Here is a 22,284-nt window from a genome sequence, read left to right as displayed (position 1 = left end):
ACAGATCTGAGGAATCATCCTGCTTGATCTATCCTGCCACCTAGCTTCGGGAATAGTACCGCTTCAGCCTCTAGCTCACCACTGGAGCTAACACACCTGGCTCCGTGAATAGTACTGCTGGAGTCTCTAGCTCACCACTGGAATTAACACACCTAGACTCCGGGTATCATACAACTTAAGCCTACTGGTGTAAAACGTATCGATGGATAAACTGGCCACAAATACCTTTATTAACAAAATATAAAAATCATTACAAATATAATCGGGGACTAATCCAACATGATGACAGTGGCTTTTACAACACTAGTACTGTACTAAGATAGCAAAAAAGTATAGCATTGTGTTCACTCATTTCACTTGGTTCAGAGAATCCCTCAACCATGACGAGTAGATGCAGCCAGACATACTAGCTGCCCTCGGTATCCATTGCACTATGGTGATCGTCTGGTTCCTCAATGTCAATCTCCTCCCATTCTCCAGTATCTGTTTAGCCATAAAAACATGTTAGAAACTCAAAACAGAAACTTCTGTTCAGATTAGGCCGATCACTGGCTCTGATTGGGCAATCACTTGCTCAAAATCAAAGCTGTTCTTTTAGTTAGGAAGGTCACAGGCGATTGACTACACTCGGTGCTCAAACAGTGCAATAATCTAAACCCATAAATGCACGAACACCATGGCTGCTGTCATAAAGCCAACATTATATAAACACTAACCTTTCTTCAGTGTCAAGGCTACCACTGCATCATTCTCAACCTGTACCATACACAGCAAAAGATACATTTATCAAAATTAAAGGTTGCCTAACAATAACCATATTGTTCTATAAGAAATGATAGTTGTGTTTTTAACTGTGTAACGCTGTGCTAAGTGGCACCGAATGCAATCACTTATACATTTGATTTATAGACTATAGTAACTCAGGTAATGTGCACAGCAAGTTGTAAACTTGGAAGTTGAAGTGTATTCTACTGATATCTAGACCTAATAGCAAGGCTGTGGACTCTTACCAGCTGTAGATTATCAAATTTAGAACTGTAAGAAAGAGGTTAACCCAGCCAAATATCAAACTTTTTATTTATTGGCAACTGTGCGAGCACAATTCAGCCCCTTGAAATTTTCAAATCTTACAGAAATTGAGTTTAACTTCCCAACATGATACCATCTCAGTTGGCTTACAATCTATATAGGCCTCAACTACTGTTTCTTTTTTTTAATCATACTAGACAGGCAAGAAAGATGACAAGATACCAAGGCCTCTGAAGGAATACAATCAGCCAAACAAATCCCCTTGGGATGTGTCAATGATTCTGGTGAAATTTACAAAAGATCCATGGGCCTGTGCAGGTGGTATAAAATAATAGGGGTCTTCGCAAGTAAACTGGTAAGTGTAATTGAAATAGATGACTTCAAAGATCATTTGCATGCTTTTCCAAGATTAATTTTATGTGAATCATAGAATTGCAACCAAGGTATGAGCTCTCAGGCGCTTGAAACCCTAGCCCTTCCTATGCATAGTCTACAAGCACCGTGCTCTTATCCAGTAGATGACTTTAAAGATCATTCACATACTTTTGCCAAGATTAATTTATGTAAATCCTAGCATTTCAACTGAGGTGCTGGCTTTCAGGCGTTTGAAATCCTAACCCTTGCTATGCACAGTCTACAAGCACCCGGCTCTTCTCCAAGTTCTCATTTCCTGTGAAGACACATTCTAAAAAGCAAACACAAGTTCTCAATAAGCACGGCAGTACACTTTGAATTCTATGAAGACGGGTTGGTTGACCATGAACGGAAACACTGCCAAGTGTGAGGTAGCCCCTAGCGCACACTTACTTTTATTTGGTATTGGGCAGCCCCTTTAGGCTAAGGAAGAGGATGTTTAGTCCAAAAGAGGGTATGGTGTGCCTATCAGCCCATAAGTGTCCGGTGCCCAGTCTAGTGTTCACACCTCATCTTTAATGAGGGTGTGAACACATTGACTTATGCAATCCATCTATGAAATCCACTAGTTCAAGCATCAATGCACATTGTGGCTAGTCATACTAGCTCTCTATGATGTCCTGTAGACATAGCTTTTGGATACCAGGGATGTGATACATCCCAATGAGCATGTTAAATGGTGACACTCGCATATGGAGACAAGGGCCTTTTCTGTTTTTGGGATTTTGTGTGTGGTATTTGGATCACATGACTTTTAAGATTAGGTTGAGAGGATCAACACTTTCTTTATCCTTTTTCTTTCCTCTCTTTCATGCTTATGCAACACCAAGAGTGGTATCAACACAACTCACACAAATTGACTCAAGTAGCTCTAATTTTTTGGAGGTCTATATATAGAACATTGATCTCCCCATTCACATCTTTTACAAGTTTTCAACCAAGGGAGAGAAGACTAGTCTTGAGGAGCTTTAGATTCAATATGAATACGCCCAAGGGCAACCTGTCGGAGAATTATGATGGCGTACTAGAGTGGAGAAAAGATCCTTCTATTAGTTATAATCAAACAGCCATAGGCTACAAGTACAAGCTCAGACCCCTCAAATGAGGCGGAGAGAATCTGGGGGAGGGTAGTCCCTCCTTGGCTGTCTGCTCTCGGAGGGAACTACCTCGTACAACCCGAGTGGGCCCTGGGGGGGGTGGGGGTTGGCTTGTCTTTATATTTCTATGCTCTCTCTCTTTGGAGGTAAGGGCCTCTTTCTACGCACACCATAGAACATACCCACCTGCTGTACGACCTGCTACAATCTGTACAACCACTGTACGGATCCGTACAGCAGCTACAAAAGCTGCACGGACATGGATGGGATGCCGTACGACCAGCAAGAAACCCTAACCTGCAGTCAGAAACCCTAACATCCTGGCTGACACCCTGAAAATCAGTTTTGCAGCATTTCTTAGTAGAAAATCCTGTTTTTCTGCTGCTGAAACCCAAATCTGCTGCTCTGTAGTCTGAAGTTTGAACCAGCCCAACACACTTGCGCCTGGGATTTTCCAAGAAGATATGTGATTACAGGTTTGGTTCATTTGGTGTCCCATCCCTAGTGAAAGAAGCTGTGAAGACCATCCAGATGGTGAGACTGGAGGTTGCTTGTGATATCCACACAATGGATGTTATGTGAGACTGGGTAGGCTCAGTGAGACTCCACCAAAGACCTGGTGTGAAGCTAGGACTCTACCTGTGGCTTGGGCGATCGTATTGCTTGTTTTTATTTTCATTAAGTTCTTGGAAATCTGGTGCTTGGCATCCTCTCTTGTATCTAAAATCACTCTACTGGAATAAATCTTTCCTTAGGGGGGGCTGTCCAGTTCCAGTCCTAGTGTTGTCTCTTGATAATATCATTTTACACGTGTATGGTGTTGTATTATGCTACCTCTACTTAGTCTCTTTAATAACTAACTAGTTACGGAACTCGGCCTCCTAATCCACCCTGGTTTCAGTGAGCCCAATAAAAAATCAAAACCACACACAATCTACAAGTTGAGGGACCACCAAGGTTTTTTTCTTGATCACTGATCAACTATTATACTCACCAAGGAGGGGTTCCCTTTGTCAAAATACGCAGCGGAGATGATAACCAAATCTGAGACCACAAGAGCAAGTACAATGCAGAAAATAGACAGCGCAAGAGAAGGAGAGAGATAGATGTGTAGCTCTGCTCTATACACAAGATCCCGAAGTGTAAAACAAGATACAATGGTGTGGGGGCCATGGGGCCATTTATATGGCCCCAAACATGCAGTCAGCCTGTAGAAAAGGCAACCGACTGGACCTAAATGTCCACGACCAGCTCCATCCACCAGTCGGCCAGCTGTACACAGTCGGCCAGCATACATGAGAGGTCGGGGACCAGAAGGAGCAGTCGGCCAGCATCCAGGACATCCTGACCAGCAGTCGGCCAGTGTCGCCATACGGAAACAACCATGTGGGTGACCTCTAGCCTTCTACATGCCTCTACTGACTTCTACTCCTTCAAAAGGTGAATGATGCTAATGCAAATGCTTACTTATGCTTATATATATGCTGAAGGTGCTGGTCGGCCCATTGCTGCTGCTGTTCAGCCAACTTTGGACAAAAATATTCATAAAATAATTCTTTAAATTCTGCGCTTACTTCAATGGCCGCTCAGATCTGTTGGCCAACTGACTGAGTCTAGCCAACTGCTTGCTTGGATCCCCCTTTATGCTAAACCTTAACTGCTGTCCTTAGCAGGGATTATGCTGTTTATGCTGAGATTTATGCTATGGCACGGGTGTGCACGTGACATGTCACTTCGCATTTTAAAAGCATAGCCCAAATAGTGCAACACCAACAACAAAGATCCAGAAAACCTTAGCCTCTGAGTTCACAACAGTAGTTGTTAAGGTTCCTCCAATTGGCTTCTACTATGCGCTTCATAGTGGTAAGCTCGTGGCTGTCATGCACTGCTGCCCCGAGTCTGTCCAGCCTGCCTGGACCCTTTGTCCTGCACCCTTGATGACGTGGAGGTGTGTAACGCGCGGAAGCTCTGGGTAGTCTTCTTTCAGCCCTAAACACTCTTGAAAACCTTCTGATGCAAAAAAGCACCATCTGATGCAAAAACGCAGGTAGAGAGAGAGTAGAGAGAGAGAGTGAGAAGTGCTGGAATTTCAGTATATACTATGGTACAAAAAGGTACATATCTTTGCAGCCCTTGGCTGCCTTCATAAAAAGGTGGCTAACCCTTAAATCTGTCCCCTATGGGACCTCTAGTGATCCAATCCCCTAGTGGGAGAGAATGAATAAGACATTGAGCACTTGGTGCCTTTTATAGGGTTCTTGGACAATGTGGGAGCTGCCCGACTACTGGTCGGCCAGTTCTAAAAGCATTTAATGCTTTTCCTTTTAACGCAGCCGACTGGTCTTCTTGTTCATGATGCGCAGCCTGCTGCCCTTGTCCCCTGGTTCAGCCGACACCTCCTACAACCAGCCGACTCATTTCTGCAGCCGGCTAGCCGACTGCACTTATCTGGATCAAGGTTTGCTCCAAGTCCTGCTCCATGTCCATCTTCTACTGGTTCAGGGTCTTTTTCTGTTTGCCTCTTCTGGATCTAGCCCTGAGAATGTCCTTGGCATCTGTGATGCACATGACATCCCCCTCTGCTAAACTTGATGACGGGAATCCAACCTGCTCTTGGATGACTGTCATCATCCCAATCCTGTCCCGAAGTCCCTCTGTCATCTTCCATCCCTGGCAAACCTTTTTTCTCTGAAAATCCGGTCTGTTCTCCAATCCACTCTGTCTCTGATGAAGATCTATGCATCTGGTCTTCCTCTAGTCCACAATCCATTCCTGCCCTGACTCTGAACACCGTCTTGGTCTTCTTTCCTGGAACTGAGTCTGGCACTCTCACATCACCCTTGGAGGATCAACCTCCCTTGGGACCGTTCCCTTAGAACCTATCTGGCTCACGGAACTGCCATCCCCATCTGGCACTGTGGAACACCACCAACAAACCTCCTGGGAGTTCTTCCCGATCTGTGTTCCCGCCCTGGGCTTCGAATCCGTGTACTTTCCTGTACCTTGGACCTGTACACCATCATATGGGACTGAATCAGTGTTTAGCTTGGCTGAGCCCGATGCTCTGATACCAATGTAACGCGCGGAAGCTCTGGGTAGTCTTCTTTCAGCCCTAAACACTCTTTAAAAACCTTCTGATGCAAAAAAGCACCATCTGATGCAAAAACGCAGGTAGAGAGAGAGTAGAGAGAGAGTGAGAAGTGCTGGAATTTCAGTATATACTATGGTACAAAAAGGTACATATCTTTGCAGCCCTTGGCTGCCTTCATAAAAAGGTGGCTAACCCTTAAATCTGTCCCCTATGGGACCTCTAGTGATCCAATCCCCTAGTGGGAGAGAATGAATAAGACATTGAGCACTTGGTGCCTTTTATAGGGTTCTTGGACAATGTGGGAGCTGCCCGACTACTGGTCGGCCAGTTCTAAAAGCATTTAATGCTTTTCCTTTTAACGCAGCCGACTGGTCTTCTTGTTCATGATGCGCAGCCTGCTGCCCTTGTCCCCTGGTTCAACCGACACCTCCTACAGCCAGCCGACTCATTTCTGCAGCCAGCCGACTGCACTTATCTGGATCAAGGTTTGCTCCAAGTCCTGCTCCATGTCCATCTTCTACTGGTTCAGGGTCTTTTTCTGTTTGCCTCTTCTGGATCTAGCCCTGAGAATGTCCTTGGCATCTGTGATGCACATGACAAGGTGTATCACACCAAATGCTTTTTCACTGACAACATCATTTCTTTTGGCGGGATGGCAATCCTTCTCTCAAGTACCCTTCTTATCATTAATCTCTTTGATTGATGACCCCCAATGTTGGTGATACAGAAGAAAAAGGTTTTGAAAAAAGAGAACAGAACTATTTTTTTGTATTTCCACATGCAAAACTTAATATCAGAGCCTTTAGGTCTTCCACAATGATACAGTATTGAAAGAGTGCACAGAGCGGAAGCAGAGTGGCACTAGAATGCGCTGAACAGAGAGTGCAAGAGAGAGAGATGGAGAAAACTATGCTGAATATACTGAAGCAAAACAGTCCCAAGCAAGAGACACTACAAGTCTCATAAGTGAGGGAGCAAAATATGTACAAGACTGAATGAGAAATGAGAGGCCGATTGGAGCTATTGGACAAGGCCGATTGGAAAATGCCAAAAAGGCTGGGAAAAATCCCAGTAAAATACTAGAAAAAGGGGTGGCCAGCCCACAAGCAAGGGCCATGCAAAAGGGACCAAATGGACACCATAAAAGAGCAGAATCTCGGGATGAATGTGCTAACACCCCCTCTCAGCACCAGATGCTGAACAAACTCCGAGAATCCGAAGATGAGGAGCCAAGGAAGCCTAAGAAACAAGCTTGGTGAACAAATCTGTAGCATTCTCCGCGGAAGGACAATACTGCAAACGCAAATCTCTAGCAAGAACCCGTTCACGAAAATAGTGGTACTGAATCTCAATGTGTTTCGTACGAGCATGAAACACAAGGTTCTTGGCGATGGCGATGCAACTCTGATTGTCATACCAAAGAAGAGTAGATTCGGTAGGAGGACAGCCGAGCTCCTCCAATAATCTCCGCAACCATATCGCCTCACATGCCGCATAACAAACTGCACGGTACTCCGCCTCGGTAGAGGAAAGCGCCACAGTAGGCTGCTTTTTACTGCTCCAAGAAATGGCTCCAGACCCAAGTGAAAAAACACAACCAGTGGTCGAACGCCGTGTATCTGGATCTCCAGCCCAGTCTGAGTCAGACCATCCAACAAGAGTGCGTCCTTGGCCATAAAAGATGCCAAAATCCAAAGTGCCACGCAAGTACCGAAGAATTCTGAGAGCACACCGCCAATGCTGACGGGGTTTGGATGAGAAGGAACTCAATAAACTGACTGCAAAGCATATGTCCAATCGGGAGTAGGTCAACCACACCAAACAACCGACGAGAATCCGATATTGTCCCTGATCAGTCCCTAGAGAAGCATCAAGTGAAGAAAGCTTCTCACACCAATATCCATAGGAGAAGATACTGGTTTGCACCCAGTCATCTGAAATTTGTCGAGAATCTCCCAAATGTACTTCTGCTGAGAGAAGAAAATGCCCTTCGAGGCCTGCCAAATCTCAAAGCCAAGAAAATAATGCAAGAGGCCAAGATCCATCATCTCAAACTTTGTCTCCAAAGCATCCATAACAGAACAGATCCGCACATAATAAGAACCTGTAAAGATAAGGTCATCAACATAGACCACAAAGATAACAATCAACCCCCTCTCAAGGAGGATATAAAGGTTCGAATCTGCGTGAGAACGACGCAAGCCAAGCTTCTGAAAGAACTCATCAATCCGCTGGTACCAAGCCGGCGGAGCCTGCTTTAGACCATATAAAGCCTTCTTCAGCCGGTACACATGATCCTGTTTGCCCAGAACAACAAATCTTGGCGGCTGATCAATATAAACCTCCTGTGTAAGCTCTCCATTCAAGAAAGCCGACTTAACGTCCATCTGGAAAACGGGCCATCTATGATGTCTTGCAAGTGCAAGAACGGTACGAATAGTAGTCATCCGGGCTGTCGGAGCAAAGGTCTCATCGAAGTCGACACCAGGACCCTGAGCATAACCCTTGGCAACCAACCTCGCCTTGTGCTTGTCCGAGCTGCCATCAGCTTGGAACTTTGATTTGAAGATCCAACGCACACCAATCACCTTATGCTGCAGTGGCCGAGGCAACAAAATCCAAGTGCCATTCCGTTCGATAGCATCCAGCTCTGCCTGCATAGCACGAAGCCAAGGCTCATGTGAAAGAGCCTCGTTACAGAAGTGGGATCAGAAGGACCATTAATGATAGTAGACATAAGAGCATAATTAACAAACATGTTGCCCTCATGAATTTGTTTCCCTGTGACTCTAGAAGAACGCCGAAGAGAACCAGGCGGAGGAGCAGAAGAAAGCTCACGTAACCCAAAATCACGAATTGTCTAATAATACCAACCAAGTACAGATCTGCTCGAACTCGCCGGAGGAGGAGCAGAGTCATCATCATCTAACTAAGTATCCTCAGCTAGAGGTGTAACAGAAGCAGCGGAAGCAGGAGGAGGAGGAGGAGGAGGAGGAGGAGGAGGAGGCGGCGGAGACGGAGGTGAAGGAAGAAGAAGCTAACCACCCCCCTCTGAAGATGTAGGAGTCTCGTCGAACACCACATCACGGCTCACAACTTTACCGGCCTGAGGATCATAAAGACGATATGCCTTGGACACAGTGCTGTATCCGAGAAAAGTCATGCACTGAGACTTTGAGTCCAACTTGGAGCGGTGCTCCTTAGGCACATGAACATACGCCATACACCCAAATATCCAAAAATGAACAACGGAGGGCTTCTCACCATGGAAAGCCTCATATGGAGTTTTGTCGAGAAGACCTGTTCTGAATGTAGACAGCGGTGAAAGCCGCCTCAGCCTAGAAACGTCGAGGTAATGAAGAATGCTCAAGCATAGCACGGGCCATCTCCATAATGGTCCTATTCTTCCTCTCGGCAACTCCATTCTGTGATGGAGTATATGATGTAGTAAGCTGTCTCCGAATGCCATGTGTTGCAATATTGCTTAAACTCCTGGGATGTGAACTCACCCCCTCCATCAGTCCTGAGAGCCTTGACCGAGTGACCGGTCTCTTTTTACACCTCAGCTCTCCAATCACAGAAGTGCTAAAAAGTCTCATCCTTGGTCTTCAGAAAGAAAACCCAAGTATATCTGGAAAAATCATCCACCATCACAAGCATGTACAACACCTTACTCAAAGACACGGTACTCATAGGACCACATAAGTCTGCATGAATGAGAGCAAGTGATGTCGAAGATCTGTGTGTCACCTCCTTCGAAAAGGCGGCTCGGTGTTGCTTCCCCTGTAAACAAGAGGAACAGGCAGAAGATGGAGCCTTGATGGTCGGTAATCCCTCAACCAACCCATCCTTCAAAGCTCGCTGCAAAAGCTAATAGCTCAAATGGCCAAACCGAGCATGCCAACGAGCAGAAGAAGCACTAGAAGAAAGCAGAGCGGTCAACTTGTAGAGACCACTATCTTGGACTCCCTGAGCCAAGATGCTACCAGTCGCCTTATCACGAATGGTAATCTCATAACGAGAAAAGATCACCTCCGCACCCCGAGCTGTAAGAGCACTCACCGACAAAAGGTTAAAAGCCAAATCTGGAATATACAGAACGTCAGAGAAGTACCTCTCGTCCTCGTCAAAATGGAAGGTGGGGATAGTGCCATGACCATGCAGCACTGGCACAGAAGAAGAATCACCCAGAGTGATCTCGCCTGATCTAGCAGTGAAGTCCTCGAACCAATCTCGATGGGGTGTCATATGAGCAGTAGCACCGCTATCAACAATCCAAGACCGTGACTGAGAAGTCACAAGAGCAAGTATACGCCGAGTACCTACTAAGAGAAGAATGCCATCATCCTTCTTGGGTTGAGAGACCGCCGTTGAGGAAGAGTTTTTTGTTGCTTCATCACGTTTCTTCTTGTGACATTAGGGTGACTTGTGACCCTTCTTGCCACAATAATGACATTCAATGTCCTTATTCTTTGAAGATTTGTTGTCTTTATCCTTGTCGGAATCCATGGAGTTCTTGTCAGAACCCCCTTTTCCTTATTAGGTGTTTTCTCATTTTTCCCCTCTCTCCATATTTTTCTCCCATTTTTCCTATTTATCTTTGGCTTGGGTGGATGCCCAAGATTGGCAGGATGGTACTGGTCCACAACTCCACATCTGTGCTGGCCAACTGCTGACAGCTGGCCGACTGATGGTACTGGTCCACAACTCCACATCTGTGCTGGCCAACTGCTGACAGCTGGCCGACTGGCTGTGTTGGCTGGTCGTGTAGGATCAGGGCCTGTCGGCTGCCCTACAGCAGGCCGACTACATTGTGGGGGCCATATAAAATGGCCCCACACTGTCACCAGCCTGGAAGGGGTCTGGTGGACTCCAGGATGCTTAAATATTTGGAAAGTACAAGCTTTGGGAATGGGGGATTATCCTAGAATACAAAAGACCACACTCCTAAAATTTAGGAGAGTTGCTATTTTTGGCCCGACTCCGATGGAAATTCTGTTCGCGTCATTACATCTGGAATTGAGCAGATACCAAGAGTTGGCAAAGTGCCTATGACAGAATGTCTACCAGTTGGGATATTTTTAGAGGTAAAGATTATGGAAGGACCCATCTCTTAGATTGGGACATGTGGCAAGAAAGTGGACCAAAGTGAGACAAGTGGCCTGACACTTGTTAGAAAGTGGATCAAAGTAAGACAAGTGGCCTCACACTTGTCACTTCAGCTATTGTGTGGCTCTCCACTTGTCATTGTAGCCTTCTCTTGCCATTTTAGCTCATGGGAGGCCCAAATCTATAAATTGGAGCCCTCTCTCTTCATTAATAGAGGCTCTCTTGCTCCACACTAGCCTCTACCACCGTTACAGGTTGCCCTAACGATGGCTACTCTCTTTCTCTCTCACTTGAAGGCTGCCCATGAAGAATACCGGCTGTTGGGGACTGTTTTGGAGGCTTCCATCGCGAAGAAATACATGAAGGCAAGGGTATTTAATCATTTATTATGATTTCTAGACATTGTACTTGTACCAGCATTTGTACTTGCTGTACCTACTGTACCAGCCCTTGTACTGGCTGTACCAGCTTCTGTACTTGCTGTACCACCCATTGTACCGGCTGTACCAGCTTCTGTAATTGTTGTACCTGCTATACCAGCCACCGTACCGACTATACCAACCACTGTACTTGCTGTTCCAGCCACTGTACCGGCTGTACCAGCCATTGTACCTGCTGTACCGGCTGAATGGAGAGTTGTACTTGCTGTACCCTCTCTATTGCATGAAGACCCGTGGTTTTTGGGGAAGAATCAGTACCCACACGGAGGTATATGGATTATATTGTTGGCTCGGCATTTCTACAGCCTATGTTCCGGCTTGGTTGCCTCGTGTTGGGCTGTGTTATGGCATTTGTATATGGATAATCCGGCATCTCCCGTGGGGAGAGTAAGGCCCTCAAAGCTTGTACATGATATTATTCTCCTTGGGTAATAAAATACTCCAAGGGGGGGGTCGGCCCATTCCGGCCTCTATGCGGTGTCACACGTGCAAGCTCCATTTTCAGCATTTGTGGATGTTTTGTCCAGCTTTATGTTTTATGCAAAGTGATGATGGATATGTGTTAAGGCTGTGGCCATGTTTAAATGTTTTAATATGCATTGATGGTATCAACAAGTGTGTCAAAGGCCCTAGTCCCCCGGGCACCCACGAGCGAGTTTCACACACCCCTTGCCAGTTTTGTATCATTCCCGGGATCTTCTTGTGTATATAGAGCAGAGTTACACGCCTCTACCATTCTCTCTCTTGTGCTGTCATTTTTCTGCATTGCGTTTTACTCTTATGTTCCCAGATCTGGTCATCATCTCCCTGACATGGTATCAGAGCCTAGGCTCTAGATAGTTCTTGGGATTTGTGTGAGCAAGAGGGGGACTGTTGTGTTGCTGATTGGTGGACTATTCGGGACTGTTTGGGAAGAGGAGAAGCAAGAGGACGGCGGGCTGATTTACTGGACAGCCACTTGCAGGTGTTAGTTCTTCTTTGTTCCCACCCACCCACCCTTTTCAGAGTACATCCCCGCAATGGCAGATCTGTTTGAGATGGCCGAGAGGCATGTGAAGATCCGGACACTCCCCACGTTCCCAGTGGACCGTCAGTTGGACGGGAACAACTACGGCATATGGAAGGTTATGATGGAATCTGTTCTGGAGTCTTACGACCTCACTGATTTCGTTGTTGTTGGGGTTCCACGGTCGGAAGTAGAGGAAGGGGAGTTACCGTCCATCCGAAAGGACCGGGAGGCACAGGCACAGATGTGGAATCGTGTCAACGCCAGGGTCCGTTCGTTTATCTTCCTCAACTGCACACTGCATGTAATCAATCATGTAAAGCATATGACGCTGGCCAGAGGTATATGGCAACATTTGGCCTCTCTTTACAACAGGGTATCGCCCATGAAGAGGATTTCCTTGGAAGTACATATGTGGGTTATGAGCCTTGCAAAGTTATTGACGATGCGGGAACATATTAACAAGCTGTAGGCTCTTCAGCAGGAAGTTCTTCAAGCTGGGAAGGAGATATCGTCAGAGGACATGGCCATAACATTGCTGTCGCATTTGCCCTCTCAGTACTCAGCATTTTACTCGTCTTTGATTACCAATGGCAGGCTCAGCACCATCACGTGGGAGGAGCTTGTACCCATGGTCTTGGACCAAGAGGAACAATTCACGAACCCTCCTCAGGGTAGAGGTTCGGAGGCCTTAACTGGCCAACGGTCGAAAGACCGTAACACGGACAAAGGGAAGGCTTCATCGGAGAAGTCTTCTGAGAAGAAGTCCGTTGCTGACCGCGAGAAACTAAAGGCAGAGAGGACCTGTAATGATTGTGGCGAGAAAGGCCACTATTGGAGGCAATGTCCCAAGCGGAAGACCAAGAAGGGTGAAGATTCCTCAGCAACAATCATGAAGACTCCGGCTTTTGTGCACCTGCAGGTGATGGACACCGATGTTTCATTTTCTTCAAGCAGGGAGGAGGTTGGAGGATTCTCCGCAACAACGGATACTCAGGGAGTGGATTCTAGACAGTGGTGCTTCCAGGCACATGACTCCTTCCCGTTCTAATTTACAGGATCTCTGCATGTATTCTAGTCACATTCTTACTGGGAATACATCCACTATTCCAGTTCACAGTGAGGGGAGGTTGGAGATAGTTTCCGATGAAGCATTCCTCCCAGGTGTTGTATGTTCCGTCACTTGGTTTTCATATGTTGTCGGTGCATCAGGTTTGCAAGACTGGCGTACGGGTGGAGTTTGATGAGCATTTTGTTGCTCTCCGAGACAAAGCAACAAGCCAGGTGGTTTGGGAAGGCGAAGTGGAGAATGGAGTTTACAAGCTTTCAGCACTCTCTCTTCCAGGTCCTCAGGTTTGTGATGAGTGGCAGTCTGGTAATGGCCACTTAAGTGTGGATACACTGCAGGTGCAAGCTTTCCGGGACCAGATGGTAGATAGCTTGCCAGTAGATGGCAGCAATTGGCAGTAACTCTCCAGTACTGATATTGGTAGTTCTTGTGTTCGTCAGTCAGAGAAAATTGAACATGTAACTTATGCTCTGATGTCTCGTAGTATTCGGGACAAAGAACCTCCTGTAGATGAGGATATTCCTTCCACAGGGACCTTTCCGAAAGCCAGGCAGGTGGCAGTTGATTACTTGCAGAAGGAGGTGCATACTCCAGGCTTTGTGGTTCCGGATTCAAAGGGGGTGGTTGACAGGTTTCAAAAGGCCTTGCGTGGTCTTCAACAGGTTTCCAAGACTTAGTTTTGCACCGTAACAGGTGTTGATCCTTGTGAGCAATGTGATGCCTCTGACTCAGAAGCAGAATGGTTCATTGATCTGGTTGATGGACACCAGATTGGATGAGAGCTTCCTAATGAGGCAGTTGAGCTCATGGTTGCGGATGACTCTTTGGGAGGCAAGATTGCGTTTCCTGTGGTTTCTGTGGCATGCGAAGGATCATGGACTCTTGTACATAGGAGGGGGATTGATTGATGGAGTGGGAGCAGTAAGAGGCAGTCATCTTTTGCCTTGTTGACGACAGAGGCAAAATACCGGACTGCTTGTGATGCTGCTCATGAGGTGGTGAGGTTGCAAAGGTTGCATTGCAGGATTGGGCTTCCACTAGAGGAACCCATGGTCATCCAGAGGCACTTTGTTCGTGAACAGATCGTTGCTGATGACATCTTGCTAGAGTTCTGTTCGACGGAGGACAGTACAATGGACCTCTTCACGAAGTCGCTATCTCAGGATTTGCTCAGGCGGCACCCCAACTCCCTGTGGTTGGTTTCAGGGCCAGGAGCTGAGAGGGGGTGTTAGAAGTCATCTCCTGTCTATACATATACACCAGGGCCTTTGTTGTAGGTGTGCCCGCCCTTATTAGGTGTTTTCTCATTTTTCCCCTCTCCATATTTTTCTCCCATTTTTCCTATTTATCTTTGGCTTGGGTGGATGCCCAGGGTTGGCAGAAGGGCCCATGAGCTGGCCGACTGATGGTACTGGTCCACGACTCCACATCTGTGCTGGCCGACTCTGCTGACAGCTGGCCGACTGGCTGTGTTGGCTGGTCGTGGAGGATCAGGGCCTGTCGGTTGCCCTACAGCAGGCCGACTGCACTGTGGGGGCCATATAAAATGGCCCCACATCCCTTGCCAGTTTTGTATCATTCCTGGGATCTTCTTGTGTATATAGAGCAGAGTTACACACCTCTACCATTCTCTCTCTTGTGCTGTCATTTTCCTGCATTGCGTTTTGCTCTTGTGTTCCCAGATCTGGTCATCATCTCCGCTGCGTATTCTGACAAAAACAAGAGACTAAAAGTATGCATCAAACCTCTTTGGAAGTTTGGAGAGCAGCCGAATAGCCATGTCCTCTGTGGAGATGTCCTTGCCACAAACAGCAAGCTCGTCCCGGAGATCTTTCATCTTAGAGATGAAAGCAGATAAAGATGGAAAGGCAAAAACTGATAAGTTTATAAGTTGCTTTTTCAACGCCGAAATCCGACCCAGAGAGCTAATCTCGTAGAGATCTGCAAAAGCCTTCCAAACTTCATGTGCAGCATCTATTGTACGCACATGAGAGAGAACAGAATCCTGACAGTTCAACATCAGAAAGGAGAAAATGCGTCGATCATTCGACTGCCAAATATCAAGCTGTGCCTGAGTCGCACCACCGGAAGCAAGGATGGGAGGGGTGGCATTGGCCGGTGTAACAAGCCAATCCCAAAGACCCACGCCACGCAAGGCCGATTTCACCTTCACCTTCCATAGGGTGTAGTTGGAACCATCCAACTTGGCAGACTCAACAAACATATGAAGAGAAGTCGGTGCAGCCATCCCAAAAGCTTGGGCTCAATCTCAAAAAATGCACAAACTCTAAAGAAGAAGTGTCCTCCACAGGTACCAAGAGTGCCACCAAAGCCTGCAACACCAAAGACCCCCTCTGCAAAGGAGCAAGCCCACTGGAGAGGAAAACGCAGCACAGAAGGCTGTTGTCCTGAAGAAAATAGGCTGCCTATGTCCAATCTCCATGTGGAAAAGAAAACGCTGGTCAACAAGTACCTGATGGCTATGTTGATGAAGCCAAGCTGTAGGCGAAGAGACCAGCAGGTGCTGTCCAGAAAACGCGGCAGCAAAGGGCTGCAAATCTGAGAGAAAACGGTGCTGAAAACAGTGCTGAAACTGGGGCAGCAAGGAGGTTGCTAAACCAGGAGCGATAATACCATGAAAGAGTGCACAGAGCAGAAGCAGAGTGGCACTAGAATGTGCTGAACAGAGAGTGCCAAAGAGAGAAAGATATGGAGAAAACTATGCTGAATATACTGAAGCAACAGTCCCAAGCAAGAGACACTGTCTCATAAGTGAGGGAGCAAAATATGTACAAGACTGAATGAGAAATGAGAGGCCAGCACCCACTATTTATAGTAGGGGAAAGCTGGCCGACTGGAGCTGCAAAACAGGCTGACTGGAGCTACTGGACAAGGCCGACTGGAAAATGCCAAAAAGGCTGGGAAAAATCCCAGTAAAATACTGGAAAAAGGGGTGGCCAGCCACAAGCAAGGGCCACGTAAAAGGGACCAAATGGGCACCATAAAAGAGCAGAATCTGGGGATGAATGTGCTAACAAGTATACCCTATGAACCACCTTCCTTGATTTACAGCTGAGCACTACAAGGCTCTCATATCAAAGTTGCATGCATGAACTGAAGAGTGTGTAAACAATTACCAACTACAGAAACAGTTCTACTAGCTAAGGTATACACAATACAATATTGCTGTACCAGGCTGATTTGCCACAAACAATATGGAAGCACTAATAAGACTAGCACTGTTGCCGGCAAGCAACTGTTCAAAACTTCAAAACAAGTTTTCTGTTCAGATTTTGAATACCTTCTGATCTGCTAAAGTCTTTGCATCATCTAATGGTTGCCTGCTTGAGACAAGTATTAGGCGCTGAGTATCCACGTCATGATCAGTAAGAACTTGCAACTTTGCCTTGATCTCAAGTATAGTCTCCGAAGGTTCACAATGCAAAAAGTAAGTCGTCTTCTTCCTCTTGACCCTTATGAACATAGCCTGCAAATGAAGCCCTAGATTTTTTTAGCACATCAAGTGTGAAAAACAAGCATATAGTGTAAAAGAGCAGCTACATGAGACAGCAGAAAGCCCTAATATGTATTAAATTTTAGCATGTAAGATATAGATGGTCGATTACCATATGGCATACACAACTTTCCCAGAGAAGCCAGACATATAACCCAATGTGCATTGGCATGTGATACATGACAGTGGAGCACCTTGATCAACCATAAGAATCTCATCCATTTGGACATTGTTGAAACAATTAACCATGTAGATATCTTCCATTTAGACCATCCATGGAATGGTCTTTCACATGCACCAGCATGTCACATACGATCAAAAGTAATAACCAACCATATGCATCTTAGCCATTTCTGCATCCTTAAATAAAGGTACATCTCTACTATTTGAGCAAGCCAACATGTCCATTGGTATGGGATAAAAGGCACCATACGCATTTCAGCCATTTGAGGAGGCAGACGATGAACAGAAACCCTATGTATGTTGACATCTGATTGCCATTTGGACCTAAAACAAGCGTGACAAAGACCGAACAGAAAGCTGAAAGTATTGTCATCTGATATGAGATACATGTATGCCATTTCAGCAATCATGGAATTAGTCATGAACTTTAGAAACCCTAAGATGTATTGGCATCTGATATGAGAGGCAAAATATGTTGAGAACGTGCATCTATGCCATTTTGAATATTCATGGCATTGTCTGGGACGGTGAGAAACCCTAATGTGCTGATTATAAGCTTTGAGCATCCATGAATCGTTCGGGAAGATCAGAACATCGTACTGTAACTTATCTACGAACTTATCCTAGAAAGAAGACAATGGTACCTGCGAGGAAAGCAGCATAGAAGAGGTAGTGAAAGAAAGCTAACCATGGTGGCGATGGCGACGCTGAAGCAACTGGGAGGACGCTAGCCGATCAGACTCCCTCTGCTGAGAAGAAGCCAAGATGAAAACAAACAGCAACATGGACACATCAGCATTTAATACACAACTTTCAACTAAAGAATAATAAATAACAAAAGGTTTTTCTATGAATCTGTCCCAGATCAAAAATAATAGTACCTTTCAGATCCTCCCAACAAACTTCCAAAATAAAGTTTTGTGTGCCTTTTCCCTAAATAGTATGCAAAAAAGGAAAAAAAAGAGAATTGACAAAACAGCCTTTTTTTATTAATAGTGCAACATGTTTTATTCTTGCCTTTTTATTAATAGTGCAACATGTTTATTCTTTCCATTTATCTAGAAAACACACTTGTGCCCACTACAGTGTTAGAAATAAACTCTTTTTCTAGCCAGTGAAAAAAAGGACGACCTTTAAGCTCAATCGGTTTTTATTGAGAAAATGCATAAGTTAATCGGTTTTATAACAAAAACTTTAAAACTTTAATTCAAAGCTACACAAAATTATAACCGGTTTTTCTCAATTTGAGCCGTGAAAATTACACTAAAGGACGGATTTTTTCTGACACTGGCCCACTACAGTCGCTCAGTTGGTTGGTAGAAGAGGACGATTGTTACCCCAAAAGTCCTTGGTTCAATCCTCCTCATTGTCTATGGTGGATGCGCACCCTTGTGTGTGTGAGTTCTGTAAACAAGCCCCGTGTAAATATCTATTTCCTAATAATTTCAAGCCTTCCTCAAAAATACATACACACTTCTTTTTTTTATTGGCTTGAATCTGACATGCCATCACACCTCTTTGTGCCCATGTGTCATGTAGTACGAAGGTAAATTAGGGTGAGATTATGTATATATTATTAATATATCGATGAAGGTTTAAACAATCCAACAAAAATATTGCTTTTGTAAAAGCATTAAGGTTCAGTACCCAACATGTGAACTCAGATGTTAAATGCCAATAAACAACCTAACAAAAAGATTACTTTTCTAAAAGTATCAAGTTTACCCTTCAATATAGTTAGCAAAAAGTTTCATATATGGAAGAGAATTTTGTTTGCTAACGTAAATGTTACCCCAAAGAAAATCCATGCTTTGATGAATAATGTGCAAGGCAAAGTGTTTACCTCGTAATACACATTATATCTACATTCTATATCCATGCTTCTATATGCATGCCATTGCAATCAAGTATATCAGTTTATTTAGTATTTAGAAGCATGTGCTCAATATATTTAGATGATGCTTTGATATGAAAGGCATCTCTTGCAAAAGCTTTAACTTGTCACGCTTCTCCAAATAACATTTTCACTTTTTAAAGAATGATCAAGGGAATTGGGATGTACAAGTCATGTGATTATAAAATCAAATTTAGCTTGGTGCACTTCATGGCATTTGAAATCATCCATGAGGAGGGCTCCTCATTCTCTTAACTGCTAGTGGGAGAGGAAAACATTATTCAAGACCTCTCTTATAAAGGTTAGGACCTTGTTAGCATTAAGAATGAGTTATCTATCCACATTGATGTGCCTGTACATATCCACAACAAAGAAGGATAGCTCCTATAATTGTGAAGTGTTAGGAGAGGAAAACATTTTTCAAGTCCTATCTTATAAAAGTTAGGACATAGAAAAGCGACTATCCACATCAGCGTGCCTTTACAAGAATTTTATTATTACAACTTTGAAGAAACCTAATAGCCCCATGCTTGACTATTTGGTCTTATAATTTGATCCATGTGCACTTCTTTTTTGTATGCTACTTATTCTTTCTGTATGCCGCTTATTCTGACCAAATATTTAAAAATTATTTATCATTGTACATTTTATTAAATGAACTCTTGTCCTAGATGTGATCCTCTATCTTTATTAGGCTTGTGCTTTTTTTTTTTAATGTACAACTATTTAAATGAACTCTTGTCCTAGGTGTGATCCTCTATCTTTATTAGGCTTGTGCTTTTAAAAAAATGTACAACTATTTAAAATCTATCCTTAATCATTTAAAAAATGTATCAATGTGCTTTTTGGCATTGTTAGCAATACCTCACAAGTTCTTTAAAAATTAAACTCATCCCTATTGGACATGAATGTCTTAATCTGTCAATTCAAAGTTTCTCTTTATCATTTACTAGATATGCCTAAATCACTTCTAGCTATTTCAAAGTTTCTCTTTGTCATTTACTAGATATGCCTAAATCACTTCTAGCTATTTCAAAGTTTCTCTATCGTCATTTAATAAATTAAATACCCCTAAATCACTTGGAATGAGTACTATATTTGAGAAAGTAATAGGCATCATAAGAACCTTTCCACACATATATTAAGAACCACTTTTGCCACATTACTTTTTATACAAAGTTTATGATTATATTGATTTCTCTTCATGCATGCTTTGGAAGAAAATACGTGTGGTATTACATGATGTAAACTCGCTAAACAAAGCATCTTTCCATGTACAAGGGAGACTACTCAACCAACAAAACAACAAAAATTTGATTACTATCGAATGTACACCTTTGTTATCCATGTGTTCCTATGATCAAAGCTTAGATGGCATATTGGAAGGTATGGTAGAGGCTGGATGCTACATCCAAGTGCTACATCTAAGAGAACTATAAAATGACTCACATAATCCCTTACATAGACCTTTATCGTAGGTCACCTAATCTGGGGTCAACCTTAATTGGCCCTCTTTAATTCACATTTAACAACACGATAAAGCTTTTATCCATATTTAGAATCATCTACATTCCTCGCCCAGGAACATTATACCCTAAAATCACTCCTCAAGTCCTAAAATATGATGTCTTTAGTGTTTGTTGTGGCCCGTTTCAGCTCTCTCCTCTCTCTCATTCACAGAAAAGTAGAAACAAGTAACAACCATCGTGCGGACCTTACCTTGCCCCTCGAAACTTTAAGATATCCAAAGAAGACTAGTGGTTGCTTGCTCCACTCCTTTGAGCATTGTCTCTTCCAAGATGTCACCAAGGAAGCCTTCAAGCACCTTTTGTAAGGGCTCACACTCCTCTCACTCTCTACTCTCACTTAAACCTCCTTTAAGGACTTATACTCCTCTTATTCTGTACTCACACACAAAAAATGAAAGGACTAAGAATCCCTCTAGCTTGTACTATCAACTCTCTCTCTCACACACACATAGTTAAGAGTAATGCAGATAACTATAGAATGTTGAGTTATCAATCTCAAGTAGTGCGGATATGGATGACATGCCAGGATGATGCCTCCACACTTACACCACTAGCATGTGGTTGGTGAGATTATGGTTGATATGTCACTAATGGTTATTACAGGCTGTATAACAGCCACTTTAGTTTACTACTAGAGTTATTGCATATAGTTATAGTACCAGCTCATATAGTCAATTTCACAACATGGACCTTGTATGTTTTATAATTAGAGTAATCTCCCATATAGTATGTACTCTTATCTTCATGTTATGGTTGTAGAGAAGTCAAGAAGATAGTAGAGTAATCTTCCAACGTAGACCTTGTATGTTTTCGAAGTAGTGTAATCTCCCATATAATATGTACTTTTATCTTAATGTTATTGTTGAGAAGTTAAGAAGATAGTAGAAAATTCAACCATCAATCTCTCTCTTGTGTAGTTGTCTACTCTAATGTGTGTGAAGATTTTGTTCTTGCAAGGAGCTCAAGCTCACCCATTCCCATGCATTCTTATCATGGTATTAGAGTGCAGCAAGCTAAAGAGCCAAGTAAAAGGAAATTAAAGGAAGTGGTGCATGAGTAAGTGTAACTCCATCTCTTTCCCTTTGATTTAGAAGTGACTCTCTCCAAGTAGTTACTAGTCAAGGAGGATAGCAACAATAGGCACAGCAGGAGGGGGCACTATCATACCTTAAACAATCCTCTTCAGTGAAGCAAAAGTGTAGTGTATACTATGTTCACTATCATTATTATAACCATCCATTTTTTGGCCTTGTAAGGTTTTTGTAGACACTTTGTAGATGATAGTGACCATTTTTTGGCCATGCAGTGTTTCTATACATGTTTCACACAAACTGTAAGGTTTTGGCCCTATAAGGTTTTTGCAAACACTTTGTAGATGATAGTGACCATTTTTGGCCATGCAATGTTTCTGTACATGTTTCGCATAGATTGTTATGCATAACGGTTGATTTGAAGTGCTTATAAAGGGCACATTATATATGGTAGATTTATGCTGATGTGATTAGTTCCTTATGAAGTGACTACATAATAGGTTGAGTATTGCTAGATCAAACCCCTTGAGCATGTCACAAGTCTATCATCCTAATCTTCATAATCGCCTTCTTGCTCTAGACTGAAGAGGTTTGACAATCGCTTTCTGGCCTCCTCCAGCTTTGGGTCATCTTCCTCCCCATTCTTTGCATCTTCAGTGGTCTTTCAGCATCTTTAGGTAGAGGTCAGAGCCTGAGAGTGTTACATGTTGTTGGTGGATGGACATTGGAACTTCCAAGTCATTCCATCCTGAACCATCACCTCTTTCAACAACATTATGGCTTACTGGAACTAACATTCTTGTGAAGACTAGTGCCACCTCCTTTGCCTTCCTTTCTAAGACATCCAATCTTTTCTCCGATATGGTGCTTGCTTGTGA

The 22,284-nt window shown here is 44.0% G+C and overlaps 1 protein-coding gene across 2 annotated transcripts; it reads right to left on the bottom strand.

The window, feature by feature from the left end:
* Positions 1–202: 202 nt before the first annotated feature.
* On the bottom strand, positions 203–17,793 carry LOC147608843 (uncharacterized). Of its 2 annotated transcripts, none has more exons than XM_086788602.1 (4): positions 17,641–17,793; positions 16,557–16,742; positions 717–756; positions 203–483 (listed from the first exon to the last, which is right to left on the bottom strand). In XM_086788602.1, exons 1-4 carry the CDS (start codon positions 17,641–17,643, stop codon positions 407–409), a joined length of 306 nt encoding a protein of 101 aa, XP_086644728.1. In that variant the 5' UTR covers positions 17,644–17,793; the 3' UTR covers positions 203–406. The 2 variants fall into 2 exon arrangements, with proteins under 2 accessions (XP_086644728.1, XP_086644727.1); XM_086788601.1 differs by lacking the exon at positions 17,641–17,793 and adding an exon at positions 16,882–17,024.
* Positions 17,794–22,284: the final 4,491 nt, after the last annotated feature.

Source organism: Cibotium barometz, chromosome 52 (genome assembly GCF_041138505.1).
Source record: "Cibotium barometz isolate CiBa-2024 chromosome 52, ASM4113850v1, whole genome shotgun sequence".
Taxonomy (NCBI): Eukaryota; Viridiplantae; Streptophyta; class Polypodiopsida; order Cyatheales; family Cibotiaceae; genus Cibotium; species Cibotium barometz.
This window is presented reverse-complemented; position numbering and strand designations above follow the sequence as displayed.